The following is a 13,302-nucleotide window of genomic DNA, read 5'->3' as shown; positions in this document are numbered from 1 at the left end:
TGTGACAGCATACGACTCAAAGGGTGTAAATTTAGAGTGTAGGAGAAAATGGAAAAGATGGAACAAAAGGTAGAAAGCGCAAGCTCAGCGCTCGTGTTTGTCTTGCGCTAGTCTTCTTAGGGTGTGCAGACCCGCCGCGGTTGCCTAGTGGCTATGGTGTTGGGCTGCATGCTAAGGACGTTGTTGCGGCATCGAATCCCGGCCACGGCGACCACATGTCGATGGGGCAAAATTGCGGCCATTTACTGAGATTTAGATACACGGGTGTACTAAAACACCCGTGTACTGAGATTTAGGTGCACCTTGAGGAAACCGAGGTAATTCAAGTTTTCGGAGTCCACCCACTACGGTGTGCCTCATAATCAAATCGTGGTATTGGCGCGTTAAACCCCATAATTTAATTTTTTTTTGTTAGGGGGTAGGTCCCAGATGGTGTCGGTTGCAACCGTTTGTTGCTTACGAGTGATACGACAGTGTATGGAAATAATGTTGTTCATGTGCGGTCTCGCAGGCCACCAGCCACTGCACGACCTGGAGATTCGAGTGAGCAACCAGTCGAGCTTGCAAGGAAGCCGCCTGTGCGCATGGTACCCGGGGACACTGGGTGAGTGGCATGAATGCGAGAGGATCTCTTTTTTTGTTCTTTCTTTCATTCTCTTTCTTTTCGTCTTTGCTTCCTTCCTTCATTCTTCATTTTTTTCACTATCTATTACTTTCCTTGTCTCTTTTTTTTTGTTGTAGTGACGCGCACTTAAACCGCAGAGCAATGAGCGGTTGTCTGTGTGCAAAAAGCACTGCCCCGACACGTAGTTCTCATTAGAGTTTGAACCTGATGATATGCAGTTCTAAGTGGTAAAATAATCGCATGTAAGACTAATAGCCAAAGGTTGAAAAGGACCGCGGTTCACACAGAAAATAAAACAAAGAATACTAAGAAGCCATTTAGGGCTCCGGTGCGAGAGCTGGAAAGGTTTGGAAGATTATTTGTTGTTCGTTTTCGCGCTTATATTCGGCATTCACTTCTGCTTTTCACTATGTTAATTACGGCAAAGTGAGCTACCGCTAAGTTCTCGACATCAAAGATATGGTGCCTCACTGCTCCACGGCAAGCTACAGCTTTTGATGCCGTCGATACAAGTATAAGGCAACCAGTGCACGCACAAATTGTCTTGTTTACTAAAATGGTGCGCTGAGACAATGGTGAGTGTACGCACAGTTGACTGCGTGATCGTAGTGAAGTCAGAGTTTTTAGTGTCATTCGTTGTTATAGTGTTTTGTTTTTGTGGCATATCTATTCTTGTCATTCCAGGTATAGTAAAAAAATGAATTTGTTTGTCTTTTATATATCGGTCCTTGCGCTATAGCCGTCTTCACTCTTCACTGAAAAGATACATGAGCACCTATGGCAGTGCAATCGTAATCGACGTCTGTCTTCAATGTAGACCTTAGTTCACAAGTTGCGAGTTCATTATAGTGAGGTTCTGCTCTCTATGATTAGCGAAGAACAACTAATGTGCTGTTTATGCACACGGTAGCAATGTCAGAAACACTCAGACGATGCTCCACAGAAAGCAGTCATCTTGTTCAGCGCAGTGTTATCATCGCTTCACCTTTCAGAGGACGGATCTACCAAGGACTTCGAGTGTGCCTACCCAATTCTTGGCCGATACGTGTACATTCACATGGTCGGCGGTGAAGGATCGCTGTCTCTCTGTGAAGTCATGGTTTTCACAACGCAAGGTAAGAATTTCATCACCACTTACTTGACTGCTTTTTTTTAACTTCTTTAGTGCACCTGAAATAAAAAAAATTGTATTAGTGTCAGGTTTAAATGGATAAAACAACGATTGAAGAATTTAAGAAAGTCGCCTCGACATAACCGTGAATTCCTCCATGGCTGAACAAACATCCCTCTGGTAGTTTCCTAGAGAGGAGGCTCCTTGAGAATTTTAGATTTGAAAAATTAGACCTAGTTCCCTGAACGTGAATTTTAAAATGTTTTTCCTTAAAGCATAAAAAGAGTGCCAAAATAAGGAAAAAAAATGATCTATGGTCTCATCTTCCGTACAGAGTGGGCAAAGAGGGGAGGGTGCCAGACCGGCCCTGTGACGAAAAAAGTTTAATTCTGGTGCTCGACAGCGTAATCCGGTAAAAATTGCTTCAGTTTTCCTGGTGCGACAGGAATTTCTTGTGCCAAGGAAATAGAAGGTGTCGAGGTCCTGATTAATTAGGAAAATTATAGCTTATTCATCCCCATTACTCCCCATGGAGAGCACATATTTGATAAAAAAAAAGTGAGCGATGTGACACTTCAGATCAAACATGATAAGTATAATAAATAATTAGTTATTAGTTATTACTTTCTTGAACTACCTATTTCTGGGGGAAACTTTCACCAGCTTAGGAATAAGGAATAACGTTATTTTTTTATCGATAGCTCGTAAGTTTTCTTTGCTTAAATCAGAATTTTGAGGCATCTAACTCAGCACAGCCATATATTGGTACTGGCTTTGCGTCAAAACGGGACACATGCTAAGAGAGTGAATAACTTGTGCCTCTTTCTTACCTTGTGTCCCGTCTAATCTCGCAGCTTGTACCACTGCATCCACGGCAGCCAGTCAAACTATCGGCCCTGTACGCTAAACTAGCAATTATTATAACGAATTCGGCACTGCAATTGCGAAGAGCAGTCGGCACTCACATCGGGCTGCTCTGTCATTAATTAAGGTGCGCGGTGCCATATGCAACACGAAGTGCTGTTGCCATAGCGCGCGAACTGAGGTGAATTCTGATTCAGTCGGGCAACGTTTGCGTTATTTAACTAGACTTTCTCACCTTTTTTAACGTTTCTCCTCCAATCGCTCTGTCTCTCTTCTCCCAATAGTTTTCTCAATTTTTTATCATTTTCTGTTGTGCTGGGTCTTTAAAGAAAACCATACGCCTTTTAAAGAACGGGTAGTGTTTCGTATATATATATATATATATATATATATATATATATATATATATATATATATATATATATATATATATATATATATATATATATATATATATATATATATATATGTATGTATGTGTGTGTATGTGTGTGTGTTTGTGCAAGAAAGAGACGACGAACCTTTTGGAAGTAAGACGTGTTTACTTAACGTTTTCGTCTGGTGGAGCAGCTTTCGTCAGAGTGCAGAGTATATATATATGTATATTAAATGTGTGTGTGTGTGTGTCAGATACGATCGTCAGGGGAAATTTGAAGGGTGCGTCTTGCTTAAGAAGTCCCCCATGCTAATACAATGCGCGGCACTGGTATATTCATCCGCATTTTCAACAAGATATAAAAAAGTGCGTAAAAAGAACGGCTGCCGAGGCATCTTTCGCCAGTCGTTTCATTTCGAGCAGCTCATACTCTTGTTCTTTTTTTCATTCTTGAAACAAAGAATGAGGTTATATACCGGCACGTGGCCTACATTATATTTTGTAAAGCGATGACAAGCGCTGAGAAACATAACCTCCCGACATTTCTATCTATTTTCCTCACATTTTTCGTCTTTATCATCTTGTTTAGTAGATGTGTTTCGCCGCTCTATCAACCTCTTATTTCTCTTGAAAGTTCACGGTCTTACTATTTCTTTCCCGAACGTAAAACTAGACAAGAAACGACCAAAGAGGCTATGAAAACTCTTAAAGAAGGCCGATGAAACGAACTAAAGATTATGAGGAAACCATAGCATAGGTGGTGGTCGCTACCTCGGACCGGCAGGCTTCTGAAACGGATGACAGTCTGGCTACAGGTACGAATCCAAATCCACGCTGAAAAAAAAAAAAATTGCATTTCCGCTCGCACGGCCTGCAGGCAGGGAAATACAGTCAGCATATTTCCGCTTTAATGGCGTGTAGAAGAGACAAACAAAGCAGCACTCATAAACAAACTGCGTACAGCAGCACCTAGTAGAGGCCAGGGGAGTTAAGAATAAGAGGTAGGGCAGACAGCTTTACGGCAAGGTCCCGTGTTTGCTACTGAAGGCTATCTTGCAAAAATTATGCGTAATATTCAAATACGCCCAGCAAGGAGTATATGGAGGGTAACACAAATTAAATGAGAATGCAACCGAATGTTTGTGCCAACCTTGTCACGGCATGGTACACGAGCTGAGCGGTGGGCCTACAGAATCTGGGGCGGCGGAATGATGACCATACGCACACACAAAAAAATGAATTTGTCACTTCCCTAACAAAAGTCTTACCACAAAAACTTAAAGGCACCCTGAACCATTTTACATCGAAGTCGAAGAATGCAATTGAAGTAAAAAGAGTCAATTTCAGAAAAACCTTATCGCAAAAAGTACATCAATGCGTTCAGCAGAAACGGGTTTATTGGAAATCAAAGGCAGCGCATGATACCCTTCGCGTGGCTCCTGGTTCTTCTTCAATGCCTTGCACTGCGAAAGCTACGGCAGAGTGGAGCGTGGCCACAATTATCCGTCTAATAAATGTTACCGTGGCGCGCAGTTCAAATTTGATTCTGGATTTTCACGTAGAAGCCGCTACTTTCGATGTCGGCGCCTACAACGCACCGAACGCAAAGCGTCTGTATAGGGATGTGCGAATAAAACCGACTCATATACGAATTGAAACGGGCGAAAAGCGAATCGAATCGAGTATCAAATACTTTTGGAATAGTTTTCGAGTAATAAATACCCGTTATCACAATTACTATAAAACGATGTTAACATTCCAGTATGCAAGTTTCTGTCCTTACAAAGTGCGTTATGAGGCGTTGTTTATTAAAAGCCCAAATGAAGTATTAGGAGCAAACACTTAGTTTCTTCGCATGCAAAGGACTTTTCATATAGTGCGAATGATCGCTGTGCAGCCCGTAAAGTATGGTTACCCTTAGGGATGTAGCCTGCTCCAGTAAGCAATCTCTCCTGTATTATGTCTATAGTATAACCCAGGAAGTTAAATTTAACCGTAATTTTGCTCCAATTTTACGTTTACTTTGTTACATTTGATGTTCAGAAATATACGAAAAGTATTCGAAAAGCATTCACATTTCACGAATAGTGTCTATTCGATTAGAAGACTAAATCGAATAAGGCACTATTCAATTCATTATATATTCGAAAGTTTCGAACGTTGGCACACTGCTAGCCCTGGATCTTCTAAAAGTAGCGCAACTGCGGGCAGTGCCTCCTGGTGCGCTCCGAGTAAAAACCATTCAAAATTTGCGCGCTCGACGCGCCGTGTTGTTTTATATGGACGCGCGACCTTAACAGGTCAATCCGTTAGTTAACGTGGCATTATAGGCTTTCGCTGCTTTCCCTTTCCCTTTGGGTGAACAAGCAGTAAAGAGCCTGGTTCTCTATGATTCCATTCCGACCTTATCACTCGTCGCGTCGACCACGTGTTGGTCGAGCTCCCAGCAACGGCACCCCGCTGTGACGTGGGTGTGGTGCAGGATACGGGTGAAAGTGCCTTGTTAATCTGCCTAGTCAATTAAAAAGAAGAAAGAACGGTCGGGTGCGAACGTGTGCACCTGTTCAGCGTCTTTACCTAGCCGTACCTTGCTTTCCCTATGCGCGAACAAGCGGGGAAGAACCAGGAATCGCGATACCAGCTACCGTCACGGGCAGCTCTGGCCGGTCGCAAACATGCGCTCCGTTTGAGAACAGCGAACGATGCGCGCCAGGCGTGCTATGTGCTACGGAGTGCGGACCGGCTTTGTCCTGCCCCAGCTTGACCGACGGATATTAGCCACATCCAACTTGCGCATTCTGAGGCGCTATGAGTAGCTGCACGCGAAGGGAAGCTTGCCAATTGGTCTGACCAGGAGCGGCCAGGAGGTGAGCGCTTGCTTGCAGGCGCAGGTGTCGTCTGACCTTTATATTTGCATGGTTCGACGCCGGTCGAGAGTTCAACACTATTCAAAATTAGCGAGTTCCGACGGCACCGACACCGACAAGCAGGGTGGCCAAAGTTTAATTCCTACGCGGGCGGCTGTGGCCGAGCGTGAGCAGACGATAGTCTGCTTCTTTCAGAAGTACGTAATTCTTACCGAAATTCGAAAGCAGATTTTCGCTTACTTCAGCTTGTCTATTAAACTGTATCAACAAATATACACAGTAGCAGTAGACAAAAAGCGTACTGATCCAAACAATTTTCTTGATTGATGTCAGCTATTGGTCAATAGCAGCCGCGTATGGAAATCTGCTATATTACCAAATAAAGCGCCAACAAAAGCGTGGGCCTTCTGTCGAAAAAGTTTGAGAAGGTGTCGTCACGCTGCGCTTGCGTGCTCCGCGCGTCGCACACGACTGCAGTTTGGCTGAGATGTTCACAGTAGCGTAGGCTATGCGCATGCTGTGTTTTATCACCAAACCCGAAGGATGTTTCAAAACTCTTTTAAGTGTCGTCATCAATGCCATAAAGTTAGCGTCACCTCGTTTCCTTGCAGAGTTCTCTCCTGACCGGTGCGGAAACCAGGTGGAGCCTCTGGAGCTGACCACGTTCATCCGCAAATGTTACGAGTTTCAGGGCAGCCGAGGTGGTTCCTTCCAGGACGCTTCGTCTTACTGCAAGGCGAGTACCTGCAGTGGAAGTGCTGTGAAGATTCGTCGTAACGAATACATCGCGGCACTGGAAAGAGAAAGCAAAACAAGAAATTTTGGACCAAGCACTGGCTCGAAACTGTCAACGCTTATTGAAAAGAACACAATAAGAGCAGTTAAATTCGTCAAAGAGGCCACGTACCCACAGTGAAGCTGCACACGTGTTTCAGGTATAAGGAAGAGCGACACATAGAATGAGGAACGAGCAGGGAAACCTGAGGAGCGCATCTGTTATCCGGACAGGATAGTTTTGCTTCAGCATATACAACAATATTTAGAGTTTATTTTTGCAGGCATCAGCTGGCGAGAACTCAACCAAGCTTTGGCATGTCCGTACGCGCTCCGATCAGTCTTCGGCGTGTGAGGGGACAATTTCCAAAGAATCCTGAAAGACAGACGAAATGAGGTAGCTAGATGGAACATGCAAGGGGGCAGTAAATTAGATGCGGGTGCCGGATAATCGCTTAACTAATATGGCGTAATATATCTGCTGTCTGCAATCGATCAAGTATTTTTCTACGAAACCTTGAACTACTGGCGGGTGCACTCAGTTGAACCTAATTTGGCGATGTCCAACTTCGGCGTTTACCAGAGAGCGCAGGAAAGGTTAGTAGCGAAGAATCGTCGTAGGTGAAGAGCAGATATATTGCGGTGACGCCAGTGACTTGGTCTAGCCACAAATAGGGACGAGATCAAGTTTCTAAGTGTTAATGATACCTTTGCATGGCAATCGAAAATACGTCTGGGCCTTTAGAGATTCGCTCTAAGCAGGCGCAGTTTTTGACACATGCGCCTAGGAAGAGAGGAATACCGAGGTTCAGAAACTGAAAGGAGTGGTAAAAAAGAGGCATCAGTGGTCAAACAAAAAAATACGTGTTGTTGTAACATTGTCGACCACTAGGAAGACCTTAGATAGACATGCTAAAATTATTTCTTTCAAGTTTATTTTAGTTTATCAAAACATGATTGCGGGATGGCAGGATTGCAGGGTTGTAGAATAAGCAGGAATGTGCAGAAAATGGTCAATAAGGTCAGGTGATTGTCTTGGTACCCTCTTTCATTGAAATGGCCTTTCGAGCCGATTTGATTAGTCTGTCATTCTTTTATTTGTATGGTAGTCGTGGATACGTCGGGTGATTTTATTCTCTCCGTAACACCTGAAACGATTTGATTCTTTCTTTCAGCTGCTTTTCAGCCTGTAGAAGTCTCACGGCATCACGAATAACTACTAAGTGCAATCTCTATAAGATTAAGGTTAACAGGAAGTCGGAAGCTTAAATCAATCTACATTGGGCGAGCAAGAGAAGCCACATGGCAGAGCCAATGTTTCGTCGAGATGGCATGCGCCACAGAAAAAACTCCAAAGCACCTGTTGTGTAATTGTCCCTCGTATGCAGATCAGAGGAATGACTTTCGGAATGCTTAATGGGGACCAGACGACAGACTTGTTGCAGAACAGAAGATACTGGTACCGTAGTCTCATGCGTCTCCGATGCGCAAGGTCACGAAAGCGCTGTTGCGCTTCTAGTTTCACCGATAATGACCGCCTGTGACAGGATCAACCAAGAACGCTTGCGCACGTGCGTGTGCGTGCATACTGCGTATCTTTTCTTTTCACCATCTTCTTACATGTTTTACTTCCCGTTCCGCCTTCCCCAGTGCAGGGTAGCGAACCAAACTCACCTTAGTTAACCTCCTCGCCTTTCCCTTATCACGCCTCTCTGTCACATCTACAATGTCACGTACTGGCAAGGGAAAGTCGACCTGCGAAACGCGCCAGGTCGAGGGTTCTTTCTTCCGCACACTGCTGAGTATTACTTGGAATCGTACTTCTTACCGGTGTCCTAGTGATGTGAGGCCCAAACCACGTGCCCCTCCTCACTTTCTTCCAGGCACGCGGTGGTCTGTTGGTCCACAGCGTGGACGACCTGACGCTTCCATTCATCTCGGCTGAGCTGGAGCGACGTCGGGAGAAACTGAAGTCCAAGCTGGTCTGGATGGGCGCACAGCGACGCACAGGCATCGGGCAAGGAAAGAGAGGCTGGTTTTGGGTCAGCGGTGAGCGACTTCATGTCCTTCTATTTTTTCCTTTTAACACAAGTTAACAACTGCTTTAGAAATCAAGGCGCAAGTAAAGAAATAGGCACGGCAAAGTCAAGCACTGAGAAGTAGTTAAATTTAATTTCTCGGATGGCAATCATCATACGAGGAACAGTATGCTGAACCTTTTTTCCTTTACTCTGGCGTTAGTAAAAGGAAGAATAAAAGCACTAGGGTGGCTAGATTTCTAAAGGCCTTTTTTCGCATACACTAGGGCAACGAGCGACTGACATCATGCAAACCACATCGCTCTTTGTTTTATATATATAGATTGGCCCGTCGCCTCCATTACTATATATTAATGGTGTGGGGCCATGTGTGATTTTCTTTGAAATAAATAAACGCCTTTTGCTAGTCAGCACCTTGTCTTGTCACAACGGTTCGTTCCTTTGTGCCCTTGTTGCTTTTTCGCGCTGTTGCAATGATGAAGTGTTGCTAACTTGCCCTGTTCACCTTTACTTTAAGCGTCTAAACAGATGCTGGCGCCAAGGAGAAGAGCCGGCTCCTCTCCTACGGCTAATGAAATACGCATAATAGGTCTGCAAATATTTTAGGCAAGAATGGAAAAAACCCGCCGAGATAATTGCCACAGTTCGCAATAGTCACTTGTCAAAGACAGAGGAGGTCGTTTCCGCACGCATGTCGCCCTGCAAATGCATGACTCTCATCCGCACAAATAAGATTATGAAGAGTTGGCTAGTCGGCATGTAGGAGCTGTCGATGAACAGAGAGAGTATGACATTTAAATCGAAACTAATGGTAAGCATTGGATCGTTTTAGCATGACAGACGGTTTTCCAATAACAAAGCCTCAGAACATTTATTTTTCTCTTCGGGAATTCAAATATGCACATTGCCTGAGAAAATTACTAAGGGGTAACTTGCGTAGTTGTCCTAATCGAGTAGTGCTCTGTCTCACACTACTCCTTGTTTTAGGTTAGAAACCTGAATGCAGAGGACGCCTTACTTTCGCAAATTTCATTGACTTAACAATCTGAACAAGTATGTATCCATGTGTGATAAGCTCCGCTTAAGCTTTCAAAAGTGAATATATTTTATTACAGTTGTGACTTAATTGTGTTTTTTTTTGTCACAGAACATAACCAGGGCATATGATGTGAGGGGATCATGGTAGCTAGCACCATTGTCGCGAGAAACCTGTCCCGTGAATTCCATTTCTTTCTCATGCACGGACATGATAACTTCGCTTGGTAAAAGCAATGATCTCGGCATATTGCTGCCATAATATATCACCTAAACTTAAACTTGTAGTGAGGTTTAATCTCCATTTATATAGTTATAATTTATTTTTTGGGTAGACGTATCTACCAATTAGTTTAAGAATCTAGTCGAGCTCCCGGAAGTATTGTGGCTGATATAAACATATTTCATCGCGTTCCTCCACTTTATGTTACATTTGCCTTTACAGGTGAACCTGTGCGAGAGTTCCTGTGGGCAGAGGATCAGCCCAATAATTACAACGGCCAGCAGAACTGCGTGGTCATCGATGGGGGCCGGAAATGGCGATGGAATGACGTAACCTGCGATCTGGACTACCTGCCTTGGATCTGCCAGTACAGTGAGTGGTTCTCTTCAGTGTTCCCACCGAGTCCGCATTGGGAGGGAAGCAGATTGCGGACGCTTTCTCATATCGGCATGATCAATATTCGAACAGGATTTAAGAAAGACATGATGCTCATTAGTCTCATTAATGTTTTACGTCTTTTTAGCTAGCACGACCAGCCGTTGTCGGAGTTGTCGGACGATCCTACCGCTGTCAAGCTGAGGTAGGACTCGTCGGACTACCTCGCCGCTGCCACCATTTGAAGGAGTCGGAGGTCGTAGATGAGGAACTCGGTTAACAGGATTTATTTACAGGATTAACATATTTTAAGACAAGATACATTGGCAGTCTAGCGCGACTCCCATATCGAGCCCGCAAGATTAACATTCAGCAAAACAGCATTCGAGCACACAGCTCACTACTACATTTTCAGCATAACATCGAGCACTCAGCTCCTTACGACGAGCACGACACGAGCACGAGCACACTCTAGCAGTCTGCAAACGCTGCTTATAAGCCTCCGCTTGACGTCATAGTTCGACGTCATCGTTCGGCGTGGACGGAGCACGAATGGTCGGGAATGTGCGTCCAATCATGGTAAACTTGCCGCCGCCCCGCAGTACAGCCCACACACACAAAGGCTAACACGTTCGAGCCTACACACACAAAGGCTAACGCGTTCGAGGGCTTTGTAGAACTCTCGGTATAACCCGCGGTGTCGTCGACCGAGGGCCTCGTAGAACTTTGCTCCGTCCCGGGTGGCGCGGCGGCGCACCACATTCCAGAGCTGCCCGCGCGCCACGTGACCGCCTGTCATCCGTAGTTCTCAGAAGGCGCCTCGTCTGGGGGGGGGTTGGAACACGCGCAGCGGGCTGAAAGCTGCCACGTTGCCACCCCCGTACGGCCATTCCTAACAGCTCCTCCATGGCCCGGAAAATCTCGCCTGGCCAGTGCTGGCAACCGCTGGGCAGGAAGAGAATGGCTGGCGAGCAAGATGACGGCTTTGCTCTCTGCAACCCCTGCGTACTTGGAATGCCTTCAACCATCTCACAACAACTGGCACAGAAGAGTCGACCCGGCAACACAATACCGCTCAGCGTTCAAAACGCCCGTAATTAGCTGCTAACCCACCAGGCCTCCTATCACAATTTCCATGCAAGTCACTCAACTGGGAATCCCAAATTTTGCCCCAAAATTTCGTGCCGCCAAAGCGAGCGTTCACGTTCCTCCTGAGTTCGACCAAACCCGGCCGTCGCGCTGCTCAAGAGTAAAGGGTTACGCAGAATTAAACCGAACGCTTTCAAACACCAATACTCAAACATAACTTCAGCAGCCTAACTTCGCGAACAGCCTGTTACTACCCTATCACAGTGGCGTACTTATCTCATGTACTGCTGCCACTGAACCGTCTGGCCAACTCTACAGGTACGTCATCACAAACGCGCTAAGTTTGAGGTCCCTATTCCGAACTCGTGCTTGCATCTTACAAAGTTTTCATCACGCTGACTCACATTTGTTTCTTTAATCCACACAGGACACGTTCCTTAAGCAAACAACCACTCTTGCGTAACTTACGCAACACAGAGGAACCTTTGAACAAATGTGTCTTTTACTAACTAGCTCTTCGCACGCGTACTAGAGAAGTCAGAATACGGCTGCCCTCGACACACACGAGCAACCCAGCCAAAAACCTTCTGCTTCCTTCCGTCCGCACAGGACACGCGCTAATAGACCTAAGAGCTTTTCTCAGTGCAAATCACGCACTTACTGAAAATCTACGCGCTTAACCTTAAAATTCAAAAAATCACTTAAAAAGAAAGAAGGTTAAATAACACACGCGCGTTGCCATAGGCCTTTCGACGATAACCTTGACCTTCAGGTTACTCACATACACAAAAAGAAAGCCTATTTACTTATTAATGAGCATCTCGCGAGACTACAGGTTTACATAAAACGCGTCTTTCAAATCACGGAGCTTCTCAAACGAAAACACAAACAAAGCTCAAACCTTACATATTGAACGAACTCCTAGTCTCAAATCGCGAAAATTTGCAAATGTTCAAAAATAAAACAAAACACGTTTCACTTCTGTGGAAGCTCTCTTGGCTTCCCGTTCCCGATTGCTTACGACTGACTCATACTTTCAGCCGGACCCGTGGTGGGCGCACTTTACAAGCTACTCTGGCTACGGAGGAACAACAAAAGGGCTGACTCACTATCAGCTCCCCCAAGACGTTACGGTCTCCTGCCAATTTGCGTCCTCCCGCCCCGCTTTCAACAGGACCTCGACTGACCGCGTCGCTACTCCCCACCTGGTCTCGTCTTGCCACCTTGCGCTTCTTTGAACTGCACGCTGAGCTTCGAAGAGAACGACGGAACGACGAGGAATTTGACTGCCCCGTGCCCTTTGTCCGCGTCCGTGCAGAACAAGCTTCTCGGTCCCCCTTTGACCGGTGGCTCGAACTTGTTCGATGCGTCAACATCGTCCGTGACGACCGCACCTTTCTTTTCTCCGCGCCCTGCCTTCTCGCGCTTGTCGACGTCTTTGGCTTCGCTACATTAGTCACCGCATTCCGATCTTTTCGGCGCTTCTTTCTGCGGCGCTTCCTCCTCGAACTCTCTTTCATGCCGTCATCTCGCGCCTCGTGCTGGCCGTTACACATCTCGTCGGCCCAGATCGGTCTCTTACCCGCACAGTCTGATTGATTTTCATTTAAATCAACATTATCTCTGCCTCGACTGGCGGACAGCTCAACCGACTCTGGCACAATGCAGCAGGCTTTACTCGAGTTAGACAACTCGCACTCTTGCGAACTGCCCTCTACTACATTGCCCAGCGCACGCTGTGCATCGGCACACAGCCCGTCGGTATCGATCGCTGTCTCACGCGCACAGTCCGAATGATTAATAACTGAATCATCCCTCTCTAGGCTACCTAGACTGGCGGAGAGCCGCACCGATCCCTGGACAATGCAGTTGTTCTCTCGTGAGCTACGGAGCTCGCCATCCCGAGAACTACTCTCAACTGCAC

At 45.8% G+C, this 13,302-nt stretch overlaps 1 protein-coding gene across 4 annotated transcripts in view; it reads left to right on the top strand.

Moving 5' to 3' along the window:
• Positions 1-13,302, top strand: part of fw (CUB and Sushi multiple domains furrowed) — a 256,347-nt gene that overhangs the window by 183,210 nt on the left and 59,835 nt on the right. For all 4 annotated transcript variants that reach the window (XM_070539928.1, XM_070539927.1, XM_070539929.1 and 1 more), the window contains exons 5-9: positions 512-604; positions 1,618-1,740; positions 6,455-6,579; positions 8,501-8,666; positions 10,137-10,286. In XM_070539928.1, the coding sequence (XP_070396029.1) occupies positions 512-604; positions 1,618-1,740; positions 6,455-6,579; positions 8,501-8,666; positions 10,137-10,286 (657 nt within the window). The remainder of the gene's footprint in view (positions 1-511; positions 605-1,617; positions 1,741-6,454; positions 6,580-8,500; positions 8,667-10,136; positions 10,287-13,302) is intronic.

Source organism: Dermacentor albipictus, chromosome 6, assembly GCF_038994185.2.
Source record: "Dermacentor albipictus isolate Rhodes 1998 colony chromosome 6, USDA_Dalb.pri_finalv2, whole genome shotgun sequence".
Taxonomy (NCBI): Eukaryota; Metazoa; Arthropoda; class Arachnida; order Ixodida; family Ixodidae; genus Dermacentor; species Dermacentor albipictus.
The sequence above is the reverse complement of the archived record's forward strand: the minus strand, read 5'-3'. Positions and strand labels throughout refer to the sequence as shown.